This window comes from Oncorhynchus tshawytscha, linkage group LG04, assembly GCF_018296145.1.
Source record: "Oncorhynchus tshawytscha isolate Ot180627B linkage group LG04, Otsh_v2.0, whole genome shotgun sequence".
Taxonomy (NCBI): domain Eukaryota; kingdom Metazoa; phylum Chordata; class Actinopteri; order Salmoniformes; family Salmonidae; genus Oncorhynchus; species Oncorhynchus tshawytscha.
In genome coordinates this window covers 65,946,876-65,972,765 of record NC_056432.1, presented here as the reverse complement: position 1 = coordinate 65,972,765, position 25,890 = coordinate 65,946,876, and the positions used below count along the sequence as shown (strand labels likewise).

General features: G+C 46.9%; 2 protein-coding genes across 2 annotated transcripts in view; both read right to left on the bottom strand.

The window, feature by feature from the left end:
* Positions 1–13,420, bottom strand: part of LOC112249248 (differentially expressed in FDCP 8 homolog) — a 36,831-nt gene extending 23,411 nt beyond the window's left edge. The window contains exon 1 of the mRNA XM_024419042.2: positions 12,932–13,420. The gene's annotated coding sequence lies outside the window, so the exon portion shown is untranslated. The remainder of the gene's footprint in view (positions 1–12,931) is intronic.
* A 5,737-nt stretch (positions 13,421–19,157) lies between these two features.
* On the bottom strand, positions 19,158–24,688 carry LOC112249588 (tubulin beta-3 chain). The gene is made up of 4 exons (XM_024419386.2): positions 24,461–24,688; positions 21,174–21,282; positions 20,865–20,975; positions 19,158–20,570 (listed from the first exon to the last, which is right to left on the bottom strand). Exons 1-4 carry the CDS (start codon positions 24,515–24,517, stop codon positions 19,498–19,500), a joined length of 1,350 nt encoding a protein of 449 aa, XP_024275154.2. The 5' UTR covers positions 24,518–24,688; the 3' UTR covers positions 19,158–19,497.
* Between the last annotated feature and the right edge of the window lie 1,202 nt (positions 24,689–25,890).

Here is a 25,890-nt window from a genome sequence, read left to right as displayed (position 1 = left end):
CCGCGCAGGAGGCTATGGTGCGTCTTCGCCACAGTAATAATTCATTTTAACAACAGGAAAAAGCGGAGGCTAGAGCCGCGCAGGAGGCTGGGGTGCGTCTTCGCCACAGTAATAATTCATTTTAACAACAGGAAAAAGCGGAGGCTAGAGCCGCGCAGGAGGCTATGGTGCGTCTTCGCCACAGTAATAATTCATTTTAACAACAGGAAAAAAGCGGAGGCTAGAGCCGTGCAGGAGGCAATGGTGCGTCTTCGCCACAGTAATAATTCATTTTAACAACAGGAAAGAAGTGGAGGCTAGAGCCGCGCAGGAGGCTGGGGTGCGTCTTCGCCACAGTAATAATTCATTTTAACAACAGGAAAAAAGCGGAGGCTAGAGCAGCGCAGGAGGCTATGGTGAGTCTTCGCCACAGTAATAATTCATTTTAACAACAGGAAAAAGCGGAGGCTAGAGCCGCGCAGGAGGCTGGGGTGCGTCTTCGCCACAGTAATAATTCATTTTAACAACAGGAAAAAGCGGAGGCTAGAGCCGCGCAGGAGGCTATGGTGCGTCTTCGCCACAGTAATAATTCATTTTAACAACAGGAAAAAGCGGAGGCTAGAGCCGCGCAGGAGGCTATGGTGCGTCTTCGCCACAGTAATAATTCATTTTAACAACAGGAAAAAGCGGAGGCTAGAGCCGCGCAGGAGGCTATGGTGCGTCTTCGCCACAGTAATAATTCATTTTAACAACAGGAAAAAGCGGAGGCTAGAGCCGCGCAGGAGGCTGGGGTGCGTCTTCGCCACAGTAATAATTCATTTTAACAACAGGAAAAAAAGCGGAGGCTAGAGCCGCAGGAAAAAAGCGGAGGCTAGAGCCGCAGGAGGCTATGGTGCGTCTTCGCCACAGTAATAATTCATTTTAACAACAGGAAAAAAGCGGAGGCTAGAGCCGCGCAGGAGGCTGGGGTGCGTCTTCGCCACAGTAATAATTCATTTTAACAACAGGAAAAAGCGGAGGCTAGAGCCGCGCAGGAGGCTATGGTGCGTCTTCGCCACAGTAATAATTCATTTTAACAACAGGAAAAAGCGGAGGCTAGAGCCGCGCAGGAGGCTGGGGTGCGTCTTCAGTAATAATTCATTTTAACCACAGTAATAATTCATTTTAACAACAGGAAAAAGCGGAGGCTAGAGCCGCGCAGGAGGCTATGGTGCGTCTTCGCCACAGTAATAATTCATTTTAACAACAGGAAAAAAGCGGAGGCTAGAGCCGCGCAGGAGGCTGGGGTGCGTCTTCGCCACAGTAATAATTCATTTTAACAACAGGAAAAAGCGGAGGCTAGAGCCGCGCAGGAGGCTATGGTGCGTCTTCGCCACAGTAATAATTCATTTTAACAACAGGAAAAAGCGGAGGCTAGAGCCGCGCAGGAGGCTATGGTGCGTCTTCGCCACAGTAATAATTCATTTTAACAACAGGAAAAAAGCGGAGGCGCGCAGGAGGCTGGGGTGCGTCTTCGCCACAGTAATAATTCATTTTAACAACAGGAAAAAAGGCGGAGGCTAGAGCCGCGCAGGAGGCTGAGGGTGCGTCTTCGCCACAGTAATAATTCATTTTAACAACAGGAAAAAAAGCGGAGGCTAGAGCCGCGCAGGAGGCTATGGTGCGTCTTCGCCACAGTAATAATTCATTTTAACAACAGGAAAAAGCGGAGGCTAGAGCCGCGCAGGAGGCTATGGTGCGTCTTCGCCACAGTAATAATTCATTTTAACAACAGGAAAAAGCGGAGGCTAGAGCCGCGCAGGAGGCTATGGTGCGTCTTCGCCACAGTAATAATTCATTTTAACAACAGGAAAAAGCGGAGGCTAGAGCCGCGCAGGAGGCTATGGTGCGTCTTCGCCACAGTAATAATTCATTTTAACAACAGGAAAAAAGCGGAGGCTAGAGCCGCGCAGGAGGCTGCTGGGGTGCGTCTTCGCCACAGTAATAATTCATTTTAACAACAGGAAAAAGCGGAGGCTAGAGCCGCGCAGGAGGCTGTGGTGCGTCTTCGCCACAGTAATAATTCATTTTAACAACAGGAAAAAGCGGAGGCTAGAGCCGCGCAGGAGGCTGGGGTGCGTCTTCGCCACAGTAATAATTCATTTTAACAACAGGAAAAAGCGGAGGCTAGAGCCGCGCAGGAGGCTATGGTGCGTCTTCGCCACAGTAATAATTCATTTTAACAACAGGAAAAAGCGGAGGCTAGAGCCGCGCAGGAGGCTGGGGTGCGTCTTCGCCACAGTAATAATTCATTTTAACAACAGGAAAAAGCGGAGGCTAGAGCCGCGCAGGAGGCTGGGTGCGTCTTCGCCACAGTAATAATTCATTTTAACAACAGGAAAAAAAAGCGGAGGCTAGAGCCGCAGCAGGAGGCTATGGTGCGTCTTCGCCACAGTAATAATTCATTTTAACAACAGGAAAAAGCGGAGGCTAGAGCCGCGCAGGAGGCAATGGGTGCAGTAATAATTCATTTTAACAACGCCACAGTAATAATTCATTTTAACAACAGGAAAAAGCGGAGGCTAGAGCCGCGCAGGAGGCTGGGGTGCGTCTTCGCCACAGTAATAATTCATTTTAACAACAGGAAAAAAGCGGAGGCTAGAGCCGCGCAGGAGGCTATGGTGCGTCTTCGCCACAGTAATAATTCATTTTAACAACAGGAAAAAGCGGAGGCTAGAGCCGCGCAGGAGGCTGGGGTGCGTCTTCGCCACAGTAATAATTCATTTTAACAACAGGAAAAAGCGGAGGCTAGAGCCGCGCAGGAGGCTATGGTGCGTCTTCGCCACAGTAATAATTCATTTTAACAACAGGAAAAAGCGGAGGCTAGAGCGCAGGAGGCAGGAGGCTCGCCACAGTAATAATTCATTTTAACAACAGGAAAAAGCGGAGGCTAGAGCCGCGCAGGAGGCTGGGGTGCGTCTTCGCCACAGTAATAATTCATTTTAACAACAGGAAAAAGCGGAGGCTAGAGCCGCGCAGGAGGCTGGGGTGCGTCTTCGCCACAGTAATAATTCATTTTAACAACAGGAAAAAGCGGAGGCTAGAGCCGCGCAGGAGGCTGGGGTGCGTCTTCGCCACAGTAATAATTCATTTTAACAACAGGAAAAAGCGGAGGCTAGAGCCGCGCAGGAGGCTATGGTGCGTCTTCGCCACAGTAATAATTCATTTTAACAACAGGAAAAAGCGGAGGCTAGAGAGCCGCGCAGGAGGCTAGGCTGGTGCGTCTTCGCCACAGTAATAATTCATTTTAACAACAGGAAAAAAAAGCGGAGGCTAGAGCCGCGCAGGAGGCGCAGGAGGGGTGCGTCTTCGCCACAGTAATAATTCATTTTAACAACAGGAAAAAGCGGAGGCTAGAGCCGCGCAGGAGGCTGGGGTGCGTCTTCGCCACAGTAATAATTCATTTTAACAACAGGAAAAAAGCGGAGGCTAGAGCCGCGCAGGAGGCTATGGTGCGTCTTCGCCACAGTAATAATTCATTTTAACAACAGGAAAAAGCGGAGGCTAAGAGGCTAGAGCCGCGCAGGAGGCTATGGTGCGTCTTCGCCACAGTAATAATTCATTTTAACAACAGGAAAAAGCGGAGGCTAGAGCCGCGCAGGAGGCTGGGGTGCGTCTTCGCCACAGTAATAATTCATTTTAACAACAGGAAAAAAAGAGCGGAGGCTAGAGCCGCGCAGGAGGCTGGGGTGCGTCTTCGCCACAGTAATAATTCATTTTAACAACAGGAAAAAGCGGAGGCTAGAGCCGCGCAGGAGGCTGGGGTGCGTCTTCGCCACAGTAATAATTCATTTTAACAACAGGAAAAAGCGGAGGCTAGAGCCGCGCAGGAGGCTCATTTTAACAACAGGAAAAAAGCGGAGGCTAGAGCCGCGCAGGAGGGTGCGTCTTCGCCACAGTAATAATTCATTTTAACAACAGGAAAAAGCGGAGGCTAGAGCCGCGCAGGAGGCTGGGGTGCGTCTTCGCCACAGTAATAATTCATTTTAACAACAGGAAAAAAGCGGAGGCTAGAGCCGCGCAGGAGGCTATGGTGCGTCTTCGCCACAGTAATAATTCATTTTAACAACAGGAAAAAAGCGGAGGCTAGAGCCGCGCAGGAGGCTATGGTGCGTCTTCGCCACAGTAATAATTCATTTTAACAACAGGAAAAAAGCGGAGGCTAGAGCCGCGCAGGAGGCTGGGGTGCGTCTTCGCCACAGTAATAATTCATTTTAACAACAGGAAAAAAGCGGAGGCTAGAGCCGCGCAGGAGGCTGGGGTGCGTCTTCGCCACAGTAATAATTCATTTTAACAACAGGAAAAAGCGGAGGCTAGAGCCGCGCAGGAGGCTATGGTGCGTCTTCGCCACAGTAATAATTCATTTTAACAACAGGAAAAAAAGCGGAGGCTAGAGCCGCGCAGGAGGCTAGAGCCGCGCAGGATGGTGCGTCTTCGCCACAGTAATAATTCATTTTAACAACAGGAAAAAGCGGAGGCTAGAGCCGCGCAGGAGGCTGGGGTGCGTCTTCGCCACAGTAATAATTCATTTTAACAACAGGCTAGAAGGCTGGGGTGCGTCTTCGCCACAGTAATAATTCATTTTAACAACAGGAAAAAATGGTGCGCGGTAATAATTCATTTTAACAACAGGAAAAGAGGCTAGAGCCGCGCAGGAGGCTGGGGTGCGTCTTCGCCACAGTAATAATTCATTTTAACAACAGGAAAAAGCGGAGGCTAGAGCCGCGCAGGAGGCTGGGGTGCGTCTTCGCCACAGTAATAATTCATTTTAACAACAGGAAAAAGCGGAGGCTAGAGCCGCGCAGGAGGCTATGGTGCGTCTTCGCCACAGTAATAATTCATTTTAACAACAGGAAAAAAGCGGAGGCTAGAGCCGCGCAGGAGGCTATGGTGCGTCTTCGCCACAGTAATAATTCATTTTAACAACAGGAAAAAAGCGGAGGCTAGAGCCGCGCAGGAGGCTGGGGTGCGTCTTCGCCACAGTAATAATTCATTTTAACAACAGGAAAAAAGCGGAGGCTAGAGCCGCGCAGGAGGCTGGGGTGCGTCTTCGCCACAGTAATAATTCATTTTAACAACAGGAAAAAAGCGGAGGCTAGAGCCGCGCAGGAGGCTGGGGTGCGTCTTCGCCACAGTAATAATTCATTTTAACAACAGGAAAAAAGCGGAGGCTAGAGCCGCGCAGGAGGCTATGGTGCGTCTTCGCCACAGTAATAATTCATTTTAACAACAGGAAAAAAGCGGAGGCTAGAGCCGCGCAGGAGGCTATGGTGCGTCTTCGCCACAGTAATAATTCATTTTAACAACAGGAAAAAGCGGAGGCTAGAGCCGCGCAGGAGGCTGGGGTGCGTCTTCGCCACAGTAATAATTCATTTTAACAACAGGAAAAAGCGGAGGCTAGAGCCGCGCAGGAGGCTATGGTGCGTCTTCGCCACAGTAATAATTCATTTTAACAACAGGAAAAAGGCGGAGGCTAGAGCCGCGCAGGAGGCTGAGGTGCGTCTTCGCCACAGTAATAATTCATTTTAACAACAGGAAAAAAGCGGAGGCAAGAGCCGCGCAGGAAGCTATGGTGCGTCTTCGCCACAGTAATAATTCATTTTAACAACAGGAAAAAAGCGGAGGCTAGAGCCGCGCAGGAGGCTATGGTGCGTCTTCGCCACAGTAATAATTCATTTTAACAACAGGAAAAAGCGGAGGCTAGAGCCGCGCAGGAGGCTGGGGTGCGTCTTCGCCACAGTAATAATTCATTTTAACAACAGGAAAAAGCGGAGGCTAGAGCCGCGCAGGAGGCTGGGGTGCGTCTTCGCCACAGTAATAATTCATTTTAACAACAGGAAAAAGCGGAGGCTAGAGCCGCAGGAGGCAGGAGTAATAATTCATTTTGGAGGTGCGTCTTCGCCACAGTAATAATTCATTTTAACAACAGGAAAAAAAAGCGGAGGCTAGAGCCGCGCAGGAGGAGGCTGGGGTGCGTCTTCGCCACAGTAATAATTCATTTTAACAACAGGAAAAAAGCGGAGGCTAGAGCCGCGCAGGAGGCTGGGGTGCGTCTTCGCCACAGTAATAATTCATTTTAACAACAGGAAAAAAGCGGAGGCTAGAGCCGCGCAGGAGGCTATGGTGCGTCTTCGCCACAGTAATAATTCATTTTAACAACAGGAAAAAAGCGGAGGCTAGAGCCGCGCAGGAGGCTATGGTGCGTCTTCGCCACAGTAATAATTCATTTTAACAACAGGAAAAAAAGCAGGAGGCTAGAGCAGTAATAATTCATTTTAACAACGCGGAGGAGGCTGGGGTGCGTCTTCGCCACAGTAATAATTCATTTTAACAACAGGAAAAAGCGGAGGCTAGAGCCGCGCAGGAGGCTGGGGTGCGTCTTCGCCACAGTAATAATTCATTTTAACAACAGGAAAAAGCGGAGGCTAGAGCCGCGCAGGAGGCTATGGTGCGTCTTCGCCACAGTAATAATTCATTTTAACAACAGGAAAAAGCGGAGGCTAGAGCCGCGCAGGAGGCTGGGGTGCGTCTTCGCCACAGTAATAATTCATTTTAACAACAGGAAAAAAGCGGAGGCTAGAGCCGCGCAGGAGGCTGGGGTGCGTCTTCGCCACAGTAATAATTCATTTTAACAACAGGAAAAAAGCGGAGGCTAGAGCCGTAATAATTCATTTTAACAACAGGAAAAAAGCGCAGGAAAAAGCGGAGGAGGCTGCGTCTTCGCCACAGGTGCGCGCAGGAGGCTTCGCCACAGTAATAATTCATTTTAACAACAGGAAAAAGCGGAGGCTAGAGCCGCGCAGGAGGCTGGGGTGCGTCTTCGCCACAGTAATAATTCATTTTAACAACAGGAAAAAGGCGGAGGCTAGAGCCGCGCAGGAGGCTATGGTGCGTCTTCGCCACAGTAATAATTCATTTTAACAACAGGAAAAAAGCGGAGGCTAGAGCCGCGCAGGAGGCTATGGTGCGTCTTCGCCACAGTAATAATTCATTTTAACAACAGGAAAAAGCGGAGGCTAGAGCCGCGCAGGAGGCTGGGGTGCGTCTTCGCCACAGTAATAATTCATTTTAACAACAGGAAAAAGCGGAGGCTAGAGCCGCGCAGGAGGCTGGGGTGCGTCTTCGCCACAGTAATAATTCATTTTAACAACAGGAAAAAGCGGAGGCTAGAGCCGCGCAGGAGGCTTCGCCACAGTAATAATTCATTTTAACAACAGGGTGCGGAGGTCTGGGGTTCGCCACAGTAATAATTCATTTTAACAACAGGAAAAAAAGCGGAGGCTAGAGCCGCGCAGGAGGCTATGGTGCGTCTTCGCCACAGTAATAATTCATTTTAACAACAGGAAAAAAAGCGGAGGCTGGGGTGCGTCTTCGCCACAGAGCCAGGAAAAAGCGGAGGCAGGAGGCAATGGTGCGTCTTCGCCACAGTAATAATTCATTTTAACAACAGGAAAAAGCGGAGGCTAGAGCCGCGCAGGAGGCTGGGGTGCGTCTTCGCCACAGTAATAATTCATTTTAACAACAGGAAAAAAGCGGAGGCTAGAGCCGCGCAGGAGGCTATGGTGCGTCTTCGCCACAGTAATAATTCATTTTAACAACAGGAAAAAAGCGGAGGCTAGAGCCGCGCAGGAGGCTGGGGTGCGTCTTCGCCACAGTAATAATTCATTTTAACAACAGGAAAAAAGCGGAGGCTAGAGCCGCGCAGGAGGCTAGAGGGGTGCGTCTTCGCCACAGTAATAATTCATTTTAACAACAGGAAAAAGCGGAGGCTAGAGCCGCGCAGGAGCTATGGTGCGTCTTCGCCACAGTAATAATTCATTTTAACAACAGGAAAAAGCGGAGGCTAGAGCCGCGCAGGAGGCTGGGGTGCGTCTTCGCCACAGTAATAATTCATTTTAACAACAGGAAAAAGCGGAGGCTAGAGCCGCGCAGGAGGCTGGGGTGCGTCTTCGCCACAGTAATAATTCATTTTAACAACAGGAAAAAGCGGAGGCTAGAGCCGCGCAGGAGGCTGGGGTGCGTCTTCGCCACAGTAATAATTCATTTTAACAACAGGAAAAAGCGGAGGCTAGAGCCGCGCAGGAGGCTATGGTGCGTCTTCGCCACAGTAATAATTCATTTTAACAACAGGAAAAAGCGGAGGCTAGAGCCGCGCAGGAGGCTATGGTGCGTCTTCGCCACAGTAATAATTCATTTTAACAACAGGAAAAAGCGGAGGCTAGAGCCGCGCAGGAGGCTGGGGTGCGTCTTCGCCACAGTAATAATTCATTTTAACAACAGGAAAAAGCGGAGGCTAGAGCCGCGCAGGAGGCTGGGGTGCGTCTTCGCCACAGTAATAATTCATTTTAACAACAGGAAAAAAGCGGAAGAGCAGGAGGAGGCGCCACAGAGCCGCGCAGGAGGCTGGGAGGTGCGTCTTCGCCACAGTAATAATTCATTTTAACAACAGGAAAAAAAGCGGAGGCTAGAGCCGCGCAGGAGGCTATGGTGCGTCTTCGCCACAGTAATAATTCATTTTAACAACAGGAAAAAGCGGAGGCTAGAGCCGCGCAGGAGGCTATGGTGCGTCTTCGCCACAGTAATAATTCATTTTAACAACAGGAAAAAGCGGAGGCTAGAGCCGCGCAGGAGGCTGGGGTGCGTCTTCGCCACAGTAATAATTCATTTTAACAACAGGAAAAAGCGGAGGCTAGAGCCGCGCAGGAGGCTATGGTGCGTCTTCGCCACAGTAATAATTCATTTTAACAACAGGAAAAAAAAGCGGAGGCTAGAGCCGCGCAGGAGGCAGGAGGCTGGGTGCGTCTTCGCCACAGTAATAATTCATTTTAACAACAGGAAAAAGCGGAGGCTAGAGCCGCGCAGGAAGCTATGGTGCGTCTTCGCCACAGTAATAATTCATTTTAACAACAGGAAAAAAGCGGAGGCTAGAGCCGCGCAGGAGGCTATGGTGCGTCTTCGCCACAGTAATAATTCATTTTAACAACAGGAAAAAAGCGGAGGCTAGAGCCGCGCAGGAGGCTATGGTGCGTCTTCGCCACAGTAATAATTCATTTTAACAACAGGAAAAAAGCGGAGGCTAGAGCCGCGCAGGAGGCTATGGTGCGTCTTCGCCACAGTAATAATTCATTTTAACAACAGGAAAAAAGCGGAGGCTAGAGCCGCGCAGGAGGCTATGGTGCGTCTTCGCCACAGTAATAATTCATTTTAACAACAATTCATTTTAACAACAAAAAAAAGCGGAGGCTAGAGCCGCGCAGGAGGCTATGGTGCGTCTTCGCCACAGTAATAATTCATTTTAACAACAGGAAAAAAAAGCGGAGGCTAGAGCCGCGCAGGAGGCTAGAGCCGCGCAGGAGGCTGGTGGTGCGTCTTCGCCACAGTAATAATTCATTTTAACAACAGGAAAAAAGCGGAGGCTAGAGCCGCGCAGGAGGCTGGGGTGCGTCTTCGCCACAGTAATAATTCATTTTAACAACAGGAAAAAGCGGAGGCTAGAGCCGCGCAGGAGGCTATGGTGCGTCTTCGCCACAGTAATAATTCATTTTAACAACAGGAAAAAGCGGAGGCTAGAGCCGCGCAGGAGGCTATGGTGCGTCTTCGCCACAGTAATAATTCATTTTAACAACAGGAAAAAGCGGAGGCTAGAGCCGCGCAGGAGGCTATGGTGCGTCTTCGCCACAGTAATAATTCATTTTAACAACAGGAAAAAAGCGGAGGCTAGAGCCGCGCAGGAGGCTGGGGTGCGTCTTCGCCACAGTAATAATTCATTTTAACAACAGGAAAAAGCGGAGGCTAGAGCCGCGCAGGAGGCTATGGTGCGTCTTCGCCACAGTAATAATTCATTTTAACAACAGGAAAAAGCGGAAGAAGGAGGCGGCCACAGATTTTAACAACAGGAGGCTATGGTGCGTCTTCGCCACAGTAATAATTCATTTTAACAACAGGAAAAAGCGGAGGCTAGAGCCGCGCAGGAGGCTATGGTGCGTCTTCGCCACAGTAATAATTCATTTTAACAACAGGAAAAAGCGGAGGCTAGAGCCGCGCAGGAGGCTGGGGTGCGTCTTCGCCACAGTAATAATTCATTTTAACAACAGGAAAAAGCGGAGGCTAGAGCATTTTAACGCAGGAGGCTAGAGGTGCGTCTTCGCCACAGTAATAATTCATTTTAACAACAGGAAAAAAGCGGAGGCTAGAGCAGCGCAGGAGGCTATGGTGCGTCTTCGCCACAGTAATAATTCATTTTAACAACAGGAAAAAAGCGGAGGCTAGAGCCGCGCAGGAGGCTATGGTGCGTCTTCGCCACAGTAATAATTCATTTTAACAACAGGAAAAAAGCGGAGGCTAGAGCCGCGCAGGAGGCTGGGGTGCGTCTTCGCCACAGTAATAATTCATTTTAACAACAGGAAAAAGGCGGAGGCTAGAGCCGCGCAGGAGGCTATGGTGCGTCTTCGCCACAGTAATAATTCATTTTAACAACAGGAAAAAGCGGAGGCTAGAGCCGCGCAGGAGGCTGGGGTGCGTCTTCGCCACAGTAATAATTCATTTTAACAACAGGTAATAATTCATTTTAAAAAGCGGAGGCTAGAGCCGCGCAGGAGGCTATGGTGCGTCTTCGCCACAGTAATAATTCATTTTAACAACAGGAAAAAGCGGAGGCTAGAGCCGCGCAGGAGGCTGGGGTGCGTCTTCGCCACAGTAATAATTCATTTTAACAACAGGAAAAAGCGGAGGCTAGAGCCGCGCAGGAGGCTGGGGTGCGTCTTCGCCACAGTAATAATTCATTTTAACAACAGGAAAAAGCGGAGGCTAGAGCCGCGCAGGAGGCTATGGTGCGTCTTCGCCACAGTAATAATTCATTTTAACAACAGGAAAAAGCGGAGGCTAGAGCCGCGCAGGAGGCAATGGTGCGTCTTCGCCACAGTAATAATTCATTTTAACAACAGGAAAAAGCGGAGGCTAGAGAGGCAGAGTCTTCGCCACAGTAATAATTCATTTTAACAACAGGAAAAAGCAGGAGGCTGGAGGCTATGGTGCGTCTTCGCCACAGTAATAATTCATTTTAACAACAGGAAAAAAGCGGAGGCTAGAGCAGCGCAGGAGGCTATGGTGAGTCTTCGCCACAGTAATAATTCATTTTAACAACAGGAAAAAGCGGAGGCTAGAGCCGCGCAGGAGGCTGGGGTGCGTCTTCGCCACAGTAATAATTCATTTTAACAACAGGAAAAAGCGGAGGCTAGAGCCGCGCAGGAGGCTATGGTGCGTCTTCGCCACAGTAATAATTCATTTTAACAACAGGAAAAAGCGGAGGCTAGAGCCGCGCAGGAGGCTGGGGTGCGTCTTCGCCACAGTAATAATTCATTTTAACAACAGGAAAAAGCGGAGGCTAGAGCCGCGCAGGAGGCTGGGGTGCGTCTTCGCCACAGTAATAATTCATTTTAACAACAGAAAAAAGCGGAGGCTAGAGCCGCGCAGGAGGCTGGGGTGCGTCTTCGCCACAGTAATAATTCATTTTAACAACAGGAAAAAGCGGAGGCTAGAGCCGCGCAGGAGGCTGGGGTGCGTCTTCGCCACAGTAATAATTCATTTTAACAACAGGAAAAAAGCGGAGGCAAGAGCCGCGCAGGAGGCTGGGGTGCGTCTTCGCCACAGTAATAATTCATTTTAACAACAGGAAAAAAGCGGAGGCTAGAGCCGCGCAGGAGGCTGTGGTGAGTCTTCGCCACAGTAATAATTCATTTTAACAACAGGAAAAAAGCGGAGGCTAGAGCCGCGCAGGAGGCTGGGGTGCGTCTTCGCCACAGTAATAATTCATTTTAACAACAGGAAAAAAGCGGAGGCTAGAGCCGCGCAGGAGGCTATGGTGCGTCTTCGCCACAGTAATAATTCATTTTAACAACAAATTCCAAATGCCAGCTTCATAAGTAAATTACCAATTTCAAGCAATTGTTATTAACCAAAACACCAGTAGGCATATGATCATAAGTGTTGCCCCGTTGCTGGTGAGTTTACAAAGTAAACCGTTAATATTCTTGATCCCCATATTTTTTTGGAGCTGCATATTTATCGTCTCTTTTGCGCTACACTCGATCGTATAGTGGTACAGCAAATCATCAATCGCTTCGCTAGCTCACCTAACCGGTGTTGATTGACAGTTTGCTGGTTGATCAGAATACCGAGTGTGCGTTTCACTAGCCAATCTGTTGCAGGTTTTTTGCAAGGGCGATGCTGCGGCTGCTGTCTCTGGCTACGTGTAGAAGTAAATCCACAGTATAATCTGTGCCACAAAATATTACAAACCTGGCCAGATCATTTTAATTCATAAATCTCATGTCAAAGTCAAGTCCTTTTCTATCAAGTCATCAAATTTCATCAAGTCATGTAACTGGAGCCCACAACTCTGCTTTATACAAAAAATTGGTATACAACCTGTATAATTCCATTACAATATTTTAGGTTGACAATAATTATATTAAACAATTTGATATCACATGCCATACTTTTATTTTGCTGCATAACTAAAATCCGGAGTATGCCTCTACTGCCATGTATTCAATTTAGACTGTTTTGGATATCTCCCTGGCCAATATGGCTGCCATATCACTACATTCTGGAACGTCAAGGGTTTCTGACATTAGCCCTCTATCTAGTAATTTAATAGTATCTCAACTAGCTAGTTACATAACGTTACCTACAAAACGAAAGGGTAGCACGTAAGAAGGTTCCGAGTTTTAAAACATTGGAAGACTTGCATGAGCCAAGTAGCCAGTAACTATAAACGGCACTGTTATCAACAATGTTAGCTCTGAAAACTAAAATCACTGTAAATAGTAATAGCCAGCTTGCTAGTAAAACAGTCGTTAGCTTAGCTAGCTAGCCTACTTGCTAGCTAACATTCCCTAGACAGTTTACTTACCCCATTGTCCACCTTCAAACAACAAGATTTCATCCGTATATTATTGATGTTGGACACTTTGAACGCTGTGCAATCAGTTTTCTTCGCAAATATATCCTGTATCCTTTGGTTCTCTGTCATCACCATCACACAGAATGATTCCAATGCTTTTCTCTGTCAGCGCAGGAATACTTCTTAGCAGCGATACCTCGCGGGAAATTTATGTAACAACAACCATGACTGGTGTTTTGCTGGCAATAGTGGTATGCACTTGATGCATGCGTACATGATACAACATTCATAAATCAACCTGGATATCGTGGCATTTTGTTTCTTGAATCACTAGCTCTGTCTCAACGCCTCAAAAAAAGAGCTACACAAAATCTGAGTAGCGTTTGGTGAAGATTGCTTAGAGACAAGTGTTTTTTTGTTCATTGTCTGCTTGTTTAAAACCAACAGGGTCATCGTCAGCTCATGAATGCCAGAGCAAGAAAGGAAAATATTGCTTTTGTGTTGGGGTCATTATAGAGCCACCTCTCAAGTAGCTCTTCTTCTCATCTCTCCTCTATAATGTGTTAACATAACTAGATATGGCCTTTACTTTGCTAGCAGTGTCAAATACTTTTCCTCTACCATTTTTGGCAGTGTTGTCTGGATATAGCTTCCTTACTGTGCCCCTCTATTATCATCCTTCCTCCTTGTTTCCTTTGGCAGGAGAGAACAAATAGATAGATCTTCCTCAATGGTACTATCTAATTATTGCAACTGTTGCACTGAAGTCTCCCAATTGCTGCTGGATTATCTAAAGCAGGAAGCACCAGTGACTCGTTCAATAAAGAAGTGGTCAGATGACGCAGATGCTAAGCTACAGGACTGTTTTGCTAGCACAGACTGGAATATGTTCCGGGATTCCTCCGATGGCATTGAGGAGTACACCACATCAGTCACTGGCTTCATCAATAAGTACATCGTCGATGTTGTCCCCACAGTGACTGTACGTACATACCCCAACCAGAAGCCATGGATTACAGGCAACATCCGCACTGAGCTAAAGGGTAGAGCTGCAGGCTTCAAGGAGCGGGACTCTAACACAGACACTTATATGAAATCCCACTACGCCCTCAGACGAACCATCAAACAGGCAAAGTGCCAACACAGGGCTAAGATTGAATCGTACTACACCGGCTCCAACGCTCGCCAAATGTGGCAGGGCATGCAAATTATTACAGACTACAAAGGGAAGCACAGCCACGAGCTGCCCAGTGACACGAGCCTACCAGACGAGCTAAATCACTTCTATGCTCGCTTCGAGGGAAGCAACACTGAGGCATGCATGAGCGCATCAGCTGTTCAGGGAGACTGTGTGATCACACTCTCCACAGCCAACGTGAGTAAGATCTTTAAACAGGTCAACATTCACAAGGCCGCTGGGCCAGACGGATTACCAGGATGGGTGCTCCGGGCATGTGCTGACCAAATGAAATTTTCAATATGTCCCTGATTGAGTCTGTAATTCCAACATGTTTCAAGCAGACCACCATAGTCCCTGTGCCCAAGGACACTAAGGCAACCTCATCACTAAACTAAGGATCCTGGGACTAAACAACACCTTCTGTAACTGGATCCTGGACATCCTGACGGGCCGCCCCCGGGTAGTAAGGGTAGGTGCAACACATCTACTACGCTGATCCTCAACACTGGAGCCCCTCAGGGGTGTGTGCTCAGTCCCCTCCTGTACTCCCTGTTCACCCACGACTGCATAGCCAGGCATGACTCCAACACCATCATTAAGTTTTCAGCCGACACAACAGTGGTAGGCCTGATCACTGACAACGACGAGACAGCCGATAGGGAGGAGGTCAGAGACCTGGCCCGGGTGGTGCCAGAATAACAACCTATCCCTCAACGTAATCAAGGCGAACTCCCTTTCCAGGGAGTTTTTCCTAGCCACCGTGCTTCTACACCTGCATTGCTTGCTGTTTGGGGTTTTAGGCTGGGTTTCTGTACAGCACTTTGAGATATCCGCTGATGTACGAAGGGCTATATATTTTTTTTGTTGATTTGATTTGATTTGAAAGGAGATGGTTGCGGACTACAGGAAAAAGAGGACCGAGTACGTCCCCATTCTCATCGACGGGGCTGTAGTGGAGCAGGTTGAGAGCATCAAGTTCCTTGGTGTCCACATCACCAACAAACTATTATGATCCAAACACACCAAGACAGTCGTGAAGAGGGCACGACAAAGCCTATTCCCCCTCAGGAAATGAAAAAGATTTGGCATGGGTCCTCAAAAGGTTCTACAGCTGCAACATCGAGAGCATCCTCGATGGTTGCATCATTGCCTGGTACGGCAACTGCTCAGCATCCGAATCCAGCCACCCCAGTCATAGACTGTTCTCTCTGCAACTGCAAGGCAAGCGGTACCGGAGCGCCAGGTCTTGCACCAAAAGGCTTCTCAACAGCTTTTACCCCCAAGCTATAAGACTGAACAAACAGCCAATCAAATGGCTACCCAGACTATGCATTGTGCCCCAAAACCCCCTCTTTGTTTATCATCTATTCATAGTCACTTTAACTAATCCTACATGTACATATTACCTCAAATAGCCCAACAAACTGGTGCACCCACACACTGACTCTGTACCGGTACCACCTGTACAGTTGAAGTCCGAAGTTTAAATACACCATAGCCAAATACATTTAAACTCAGTTGTTCACAATTCCTGACATTTAGACCTAGTAACAATTTCTTGTATTAGGTCAGTTAGGATCACCACTTTATTTTAAGAATGTGAAATGTCAGAATAATAGAGAAAATTATGTATTTCAGCTTTTATTTTTTTCATCTTTCATCACATTCCCAGTGGGTCAGAAGTTTACATACACTCAATTCGTATTTGGTAGCATTGCCTTTAAATTGTTTAACTTGTGTTTTGGGTAGCCTTCCACAAGCTTCCCACAATAAGTTTGGTGAATTTTGGCCCATTCCTCCTGACAGAGCTGGTGTAACTGAGTCAGGTTTGTAGGCCTCCTTGCTCACACACCCTTTTTCAGTTCTGCCCACACATTTTCTGTAGGATTGAGGTCAGGGCTTTGTGATGGCCACTCCAATACCTTGACTTTGTTGTCCTTAAGCCATTTTGCCACAACTCTGGAGGTATGCTTGGGGTCATTGTCCGTTTGGAAGACCCATTTGCGACCAAGCTTTAACTTCCTGACTGATGTATTGAGATGTTGCTTCAATATATCCTCATAATTTTATCTATATTTATCTATTTTGTGAAGTGCACCAGTCCCTTCTGCAGTAAAGCACCCCCACAACATGATGCTGCCCCCCCCCGTGCTTCACGGTTGGGATGGTGTTCTTCGGCTTGCAAGCCTCCCCCTTTTTCCTCCAAACATAACGATGGTCATTATGGCCAAACAATTCTTTTTTTGTTTCATCAGACTAGAGGACATTTCTCCAAAAAGTACGATCTTTGTACCCATGTGCAGTTGCAAACCATAGTCTGTCTATGTTATGGCGGTTTTGGAGCAGTGGCTTCTTCCTTGCTGAGCGGCCTTTCAGGTTATGTCGATATAGGACTCGTTTTACTGTGGATATAGATTCTTTTGTATCTGTTTCCTCCAGCATCTTCACACGGTCCTTTGCTGTTGTTCTGGGATTGATTTGCACTTTTCGCACCAAAGTACATTCATCTCTAGGAGAAATAACGTGTCTCATTCCTGAGTGTTATGACGGCTGTGTTTATACTTGCGTACTATTGTTTGTACAGATGAACGTGGTACCTTCAGGCATTTGGAAATTGCTCCCAAGGATGAACCTTGGGTCTTGGTTGATTTCTTTTGATTTTCCCATGATGTCAAGCAAAGAGGCACTGAGTTTGAAGGTAGGCCTTGAAATACATCCACAGGTACATTGACTCAAATGATGTCAATTAGCCTATCAGAAGCTTCTAAAGCCATGACATTATTTTCTGGAATTTTCCAAACTGTTAAATGGCACAGTCAACTTAGTGTATGTAAACTTCTGACCCACTGGAATTGTGATACAGTAAATTATAATTTAAATAATCTGTCTATAAATAATTGTTGGAAAAATTACTTGTGTCATGCACAAAGTAGATGTCCTAGCCGACTTGCCAAAACTATAGTTTGATAACAAGACATTTGTGGAGTGGTTGAAAAACGAGTTTTAATGACTCCAACCTAAGTGTATGTAAACTTCCGACTTCAACTGTATATAGCCTCGCTACTGTTATTTTTTACAGTTATTTTTTTATTTATCTACTGTTTACCTAATACCTATTTTTACTTAACTGCACTGTTGTTTAAGGGCTTGTAAGTAAGCATTTCACTGTAAGGTCTAAACCTGTTGTATTCGGCGCACGTGACAAATAAACTTTGATTTGATTGGCCCCTCCATACGTTCTGTGTGTCGTGATCCAGTGCATCAGCCTAGCTGGTCTGTGCTGTGAGCTGTATATGTCACTTTCCTCTACAGCTTGGCTGCAAGTGAGACACTGACTCACTAGGCCTCTCCCTACAGTCAACAGGCCTTCCTCATCTCGATGCTTCCCACATGAGAAAATACTACAGTTTACTATAGAATACTACATAGAATTCTATAGTAAACTGTATAATAATATACTACACCCATGTCCCTTGATCATGTGTAGTACTTACCATAGCATGTTGTAGTATTCTGTAGAATACTATAGTAAATACTACAGTATTATCAGAAAAAAACCTGTAGTAAATACTACAGTAATGTCCACAAAAACACTACCCTTTTTCACTATAGTAAATACTACCGTATTTAATTTGCATACACCCTGCTCATTCCTCTCCTCCATATCGCAATTTGTGACAACCATAAGTGAGGAACCTACATGCCAAGTATAAACCATATATTGTATTCCCTACAGGTTATAGAAGAGAGCAGAAGCTCTGAGCTGTCCATTCAGACTCCCAATCCTATTTACAGGTTATGGAAAATGTGCTATATTAGTATTTCTCCAAAAGGTTTCCTGAAGGAGAAAGCCTCCACTTCTATGCCAAAGATAAAACAAAAACACAACAGTAAATACTAAAGTATACTACAATATGTAAAGACACTACATCAATTACTAAGGTATATACTACAGTTTCTTTTACCAGTATTTATACTGTGTGTTCTGTGATACTGTATAAAGAGCTGCGCTGCTCAGGGCCCCTTCACACAGGCTCTAAGTGCTGAGGCATCGCCAGCATGTGATCCACCCAGCCGACTGGCCCCATACATTGTAGAAGAGAGAGCACAAACAGCCTCCATCTCTCTAATCAGAGAGATAGTCACTTCTCCTGTTTCTTCAAGAAATGCAGGTGTTTTCTTGGGATTGTTGATTTGTTTTTGAACGTGTCATATTCGCGGCACTCTCCACATTTCACCTGTTCCTCCTTGTCCTTCAAATCAATTGGCTCTAACCGTATGCACTAGTGTCTGCCTCCTTTTAAAACAGGGGTAAGCGACTAGATTTTGTTTCAACAAGGCACCACACCTGACCATCTAATCTAATTGATCAGTTGAGTGATTGCCTAAACTCAACACACCTGGTCTTCCAGGTCGGTTAAATCCAAAACATGAAGTGCCTGCGACACTCCAGGACCAGGGTTGCCTACATGTTTTAGACCATGCAGATACGTATGTAATTGGAAGGCCTTCAGCAGACTATCTTGTAGATCAGCGGTGTCACACTCATTCCATTAGGGCCAAGCCCTAATCTGCTGTTTTTTCCTTTCAATTAAGACCTAGACAACCAGGTGAGGGGAGTTCCTTACTAGTCAGTGACCTTAAGTCCAAGGGAAGAGAAAAAACCCAGACACGCAATCCCTCTGTGGAATCAGTTTGACACTTGTTGTAGATCATCCACCATCTTAGCTCCTCACAGCCTGTTCTATCCAGACTCCACCCATGCTGCCCAAGGTGTGCCTCAACCTCCAGGGGACTGAGATCCAGTATTTTTATCCAGCATCTAGGTCACCTCCACATGGGACTGTCATGCAGTGGAGTCCAAGTTCAACAAGGCTCTGCTTTATCCTATTTTTCTAGAAGAAAGACCCCTAGTCATTGTACTGCAATACACTGTTCCGGTTTCCACTAAAAACAACATCAGAAACCCTGAACACAGTGTAGCAAAACAAGATGGTGTATAATATTATTCATGTTTAATATCCCAAAACAAGTCAGAAAAAGCTAATTACAAAGTAGGCTTGAACATGTTTATTATAAGAAATTAAGGGCTATTCGTCATCAGTTTATGAGACACTTTATTTCACCCATTCAACTTAGTGGTCTGTCTGGGAGGTTTTTATCAACAGGATAAATCAACAGGAGGCCATGAGTTGGTCAGAGGGCTAAGGGAAGTGGGGCTAACAGTTAGCAAGGGAAGTGGGGCTAACAGTTAGCAAAGACAGTGAGAGCAGGGGGGGTATAGGGAGGGAGGGTTATACAGTACAGTGTACATGAGGCAGATAATAACCCTGCTACACATAGACAAAGCGCTGTCAGCTGGGTTTACACAAGCTTGGCTCTTCTTCCAAGGTGTTCACCGGGCCTGGCTCTCTGACTCTTCCTCATCGTCTTCATACATCTCTCCCTCCTCCTCGGTGGTGGCGTCCTGGTACTGCTGGTACTCTGACACCAGGTCGTTCATGTTGCTCTCTGCCTCGGTGAACTCCATCTCGTCCATGCCCTCTCCGGTGTACCAGTGCAGGAACGCCTTGCGGCGAAACATGGCGGTGAACTGCTCGGAGATGCGTTTGAATAGCTCCTGGATGGCCGTGTTGTTCCCGATGAAGGTGGCGGACATCTTGAGACCGCGGGGCGGGATGTTACAGACGGCCACTTTGACGTTGTTGGGGATCCATTCAACAAAGTAGCTGCTGTTCTTACTCTGGATGGCCAACATCTGTTCGTCCACCTCCTTCATGGACATCTGACCTCGGAACACCATGGCCACGGTCAGGTAGCGTCCGTGACGCGGGTCGCAAGCGGCCATCATGTTCTTGGCGTCAAACAACTGCTGGGTGAGCTCGGGCACAGACAGTGCATTGTAGCACGCACTGCCACGCGCCGTGAGGGGGGCGAAGCCAGGCATGAAGAAGTGCAGACGGGGGAAGGGGACCATGTTGACAGCCAGTTTGCGGAGGTCAGCATTGAGCTGGCCGGGGAAGCGGAAGGAGGTAGTAACACCGCTCATGGTGGCCGACACCAGGTGGTTGAGGTCTCCGTAGGTGGGCGTGGGGAGCTTGAGCGTGCGGAAGCAGATGTCGTAAAGAGCCTCGTTGTCAATGCAGTAGGTTTCGTCTGTGTTCTCCAGCAGCTGATGGATGGACAGGGTGGCATTGTAGGGCTCCACCACGGTGTCTGATACTTTAGGGGAGGGCACCACGCTGAAGGTGTTCATGATGCGGTCAGGGTATTCTTCCCGGATCTTGCTGATGAGCAGGGTCCCCATGCCAGAGCCTGTGCCCCCTCCGAGGGAGTGGGTGAGCTGGAAGCCCTGAAGACAGTCACAGTTCTCACATTCCTTTCTGACTACATCCAGTACTGAGTCCACCAGCTCTGCTCCCTCTGTGTAGTGGCCCTTGGCCCAGTTGTTACCAGCTCCACTCTGACCTATAGGGCAACAACACACTTCAAGATAGAGCTTCAGCAGTTATCAACGCTGCATTTGTACAGGAGCTACACATTTACATAATGTTTTAATGACATTTGGGAGCATTTACTGTAAGTAAATAAAAGCAAATGTCTTTAATGGAAATATTACATCAAACTATTTATGTTGTTAGTGATAATGAAAGAAGAGACTGTGAATGGCAGATTGTGGTTAGGCCGTAACAGCCACTCTTCTAATGCTATCACTGAGCACTGTGGCCATATTTAACCCACGTTGGACAGACAGATACTGACCGAAGATGAAGTTGTCTGGTCTGAAGAGTTGTCCGTAGGTCCCAGAGCGAACACTGTCCATAGTTCCTGGCTCCAGGTCTACTAGGATGGCCCTGGGGACGTACTTAGAGGCTGGGGAGAGACAGCAGATGATGTTACCTGCAACGCCCTAATAAATAATACTGTATATCACAGTCAAGTTCAGTACAATAGGATTAAAGTGGATATTCTCAAGTCTAGGTCATTACAAGTATTGAGCAACCGGGATTTTAGTGTTGTGTTGTTTCTGGGCTTGTGTAGATGTGTATTTAGTTCCAGTATCAGACTCACATGAGGCCTCATTGTAGTAGACACTGATCCTCTCCAGCTGCAGTGGGGAGTCGCCCTCATAGTTCCCTGTAGGGCTGATGCCATGTTCATCACTGATCACCTCCCAGAACTGCAGAACACAAAGACACAAACATTACCAGTAAAACATAGTTCTATACAAGCAAAGTGGATGGAAACTTCTCAGCAGATTTATAGTCGGGACCATATTGAACTATCACTGGGGTACTTGGAGGTGAATTAATGGGGGGGCTCTAGTAAAAACTGTGGGCCAATGTAAGTTGGGATAGTGGGCATCTAGGCTTTGTCTGCCATCCGTCCTGGGTTCTGCTCCATGACCCCATTTAAGCCAACAGTTAGTCCAGCTGTCTCCACCCTCCCCCAGGGCCACAAGAATCATACTGAGGTAGAGGCCCTCTCAGAGGGGACAGACTCCATCTGGAGAGGCTCTCTCTGCTTCAACACACACACATACATACATACATAAATATGCCTCCACACACGTACAGAAAGTGTGTTGCTAGGTTAAAAGACAAGAGGACACTGCCTAATGTAGTCCCCTTGATCACTTCAAATATGTATACTGTCACTGAGTATATAGCCCAGTGTGTGTGTGTGTTTATCAGACAGAGAGACAGACAAAGGGAGACAGAGACCCATGAAAGTCTAAAATAGAACACAGACAGACCCCCGCAGGCCCACACAGTCATCACTATCAAGGGCAAACACAGGACACGTACTTGGAAGGAGGATGCCAAATGGCCATATCAAATCATAGATTAGATGCTGTCAATTTTACTGTGCTAATCTCAGTTTCTCATTACTATGCAATAGAAGGTCCTTATCTGCAAAGTGCTGTTCTCCTTTAAGCAAAAAACACCATCTGGGCATTCACTAAAAGCAGACAAACACCAAAACGATACTGTGCACAATAACAATGGTCACTCAAAAGCCCCATATCAATCCCATATTGGTATCAGTGTGTTAATCCCATATCTGTGTCACTCAACAGCCAGCCAGATGGAGTGACATTAATCCCATATGGTGTCAGTGTGTTGACAAAAATGACCTTTCCTCTATCCGGCTGTCTAGACTGCTGTGACCAAGGGCACCACACCCAGTACGAAGACTATTTTAGGTCTGAGTTCCGACAATGGGGTCCCTCTTCCTCTCCCCAGGTGAAGTACTCCCTCCCTCTACTCCGCAGAAGACACTCCTTAGTTCTCTAATTATCTATCTTGTCCCAAACAGATGTCCCCTGCCATCTAAATCAGTAATTAGGAGTTCCTCTTGTTCCTTAATTATGGCTCTGTAACTTAATCTGGCAATGTTTCTTCTAGGGGACAAACAAAGAAACAGACAATAAATCCAAAAGGGAGAGACAGAGAGATTAAAGGGAAACTGCTAGACAGCGATAGAGAAATACAGAGTTAGATGACTAAAGACTATGTAGGGAATTTCTGCTCTCTCATTCTCAGTTACGATCGCTACACTGGCAAAAGTGTAGATTTCTTCCGTTGTTATCTGACTTCATCATGTACTGCATTAGCAATGGCAGATGTGTGGTGCTAGTAGACAGACTGCCATATCATAGTTGAGCATCAAAATGAGGTCACCATTGCAGTATATCAGATGACAAAAAGTCCCACTCCCAACACATTCTCTCCCCCTCCCCATCTCTCTGGGTCTCTCTTTGTGGGAGTAACCTGAGCATTATGAACAAGTCATTTTCCCAACAACTGCCCCATTAGAGAAACGGTGGTCAGAATCAGCAAAAGAGCCGAGTCACTAGTGAAATACTCCAGAGGGGAGTGAAGAAAAGTGGACACATGACACGTTCACTTGTTCAGCTGTGGTCAAACAAGTATGTTTCAGCTGATGCTGTAGTTGTAGATTTGGTTCTGGGTAATGATGATTATGGTGATGCGGCTGATTATGATGATGAGGTTACGTAGCTGTCCAAAATCACTACGGAGGCACCTGAGGCTCAGGAAAGGCTGCCTTACATGTTATGAATAATACATGTGCTCATCAGGTTGACGAGACAGTATCATTACCCCTCTATGTCTTTCACTCTGAAATGATTTCCATTTATGATCCACCATGTTGAACAAATCCATGATAAATCATCTCCAGCTCCAGTAGAGACTCACAGATCATAGTGAACTAATGTAGGCTATTCCCAGATGGTCAAAACACAACAAAAGAGAAGAAGACCTGTAGACCGGTTTAGTTTTAGATGGTCACTTACAACATCACCTGATTGGCTGGCTGTAAGTGCAGGTGATGTCATCCAAAACAGAGCAACAACAAAATAAGAAACTGTCAACTGTAGGTTAAAAAACAGCCTCACAGTCACGGACCATAAAAAAATGCATTACAGTTTAGACAGAAACACTTTCAGCATTTAGTCAATACCCTTCCTGAAGACTGTCTAATAGACCATCAAACCTGAAAGCAACCCAAACCACTAGTCAGTGCGATTGTAGGCTATCTGCAGTGGTAATTTAGGACCAGTTATCATAATTTGATCCTCCGTTAACAAAACTTGGATTAACTGACCCATTCAGTTTGCTGCGAAGTCAAACATGTCATATATGTCTATCTATATAGGCGATCAACTACCACATCTACTGGGGGCTGGCATGCTGCTTAGAAAAAGAGAGCTATACTTGTCATTGTGACAGGGGCCTGTAAACTGTGCTCGGCCCTCAGTGGAGTGTTTGCGCAGCGGGACCAGCCCCAACAGTCCGAGCCTTTGTCTGGCCCCCCTGCAGTCCACCCGAGGGCGTGGTGGTTTTCAACAGTGTCTCACCACGCCTTTCTGTGCATCAACACTCGCAGTTTACAAAAGATGGTGGATCTCAGGCCGTTTACCATTAAAACAAATGGTCACAGTTCCGGTCTGGTTAAGGTGTGGGCTCTCCCATAGGCACCAATGCGACAGCATCTGGGTCACGTCTGTTTACTCTATTGACTGTGTATGACCCAGAAAAAAGGAGCGAGTGAAATGCCTCACTTCCTTTCCCGTCTCTGAGTTTAGTTCCATCTACCCAAACTACGCATCTATTGCAATCTGCGACACAGGCGGGGATCCCAAACTATTCAACTAACCTAACGTTACTGAGTAAACCCGCTGCCCCACAACTTCGGTATAACTACATATATACGAATGCATTACATTAAAAATATATATTATCACAATGCTTTAAAATGGCACAACGGCACTTGCGTAAAAATATTATAACGGTTAAACTAGTTAGTTGTTGGGAAGATTATTTTGTTTATACCTTGGCTCCGATCTGGTTGCCACACTGGCCGGCTTGAAGGTGCACTATTTCCCTCATCCTGTCCTCTGTGTGTTATGTTCGTCTTCTTGTGGATGTGGGCGAGTTGACTGTTGTGGGCGAGTCGGAGAGAGCGCTGATCCCAGTCGCACACGGAAGCAAAGGGATTGGTATGTGCTGAGTAGAGGTTTTATCTTGCGCAGGTCTGCTGTGTGGCGAAACGGGTAGTGTGTTCCACCAATTGCTGACGTCATCTATGTCCTGGAGAGAGACGGTCGCTGACCAATGGCAGACACCTGCGACAGAGCACCCCAGTGTGTGAGTCAGGGAAAAACTAACGGGACGCGGCTGACTTGCAAACTTGCAAACCGATAATTAATTTTCGAATTGGTTAACATTTGGTGAAGGTAAGGGTCAGTAATAGATCTTGGCTAGTCGTGGCTGTCAAAGGGATGCTGGTCAGAAACACACATGTACACACACACACACACACACACACACACACACACACACACACACACACACACACACACACACACACACACACACACACACACACACACACACACACACACACACACACAGACACACCACCACTACAAACACGACCACCAACATTTGAAAAATCCCAGAGTCATGGTGGAAGCAACAACACAGCTTAGTTAGATGTCAGGGTGATGAGAGAGGAGAGAAAATGATCTTAAACACTGAACAGTGTTACTGATTCTTGCTCTGTGTGCACATAGTCTTGTGGCATGGTGCATTTTTTCTATAGACTAGGAGATCACACACACCTACATATCCTTAATGACAGAGATTAACAATTTCTTACAGAAAAATATATATTTTCCCAAAGTCAGTCCCTTAACTGTAATCTCAGAAACATGAAGATTCAGTATCGGCAGATTCAGGGAGGAAGAAGAGTGGAGCACAGTGAACACTGATGACCACAACCTTGCTGTGGCCCTTATTAGCATGAACACTGCAATCATTATACAGTGAATAGTCTGGTCCAAGGATGTTTTATCTATGCCTCAACTCTCTGCAGTCTCTGCCCGCTGAGATATGTATTGATTGCTGAGTCAGGTAGCAGTTGTGGTTAAGTGCTCTGAGGAAGACTCCAGTGGCGCTCCTCATGGACAGATGGTCTGCCTATGAAGCAGGTCCTGTTTGTGTACTTGTTTGTTTGTGTGTGTGTGTGTATGAGACATCTACAGTACATGCATACAGTACATCTCACACTGTAAGTTGCGTCTGTTCCAGTAGCCGTGTGTTCTGATTTCCAGAAACACGTTTGTGATGGGCCATTAGTCTCTTTGGATGTCTGGGCCTGCTTTGTCTTCACACGGAGCCTGTGGAGAGGATGACAAGCCAACAGCCGTGAAACCAACAGCTGAGGAACCTCTGCTCAGAGCACAGAAACCAGTATGAGG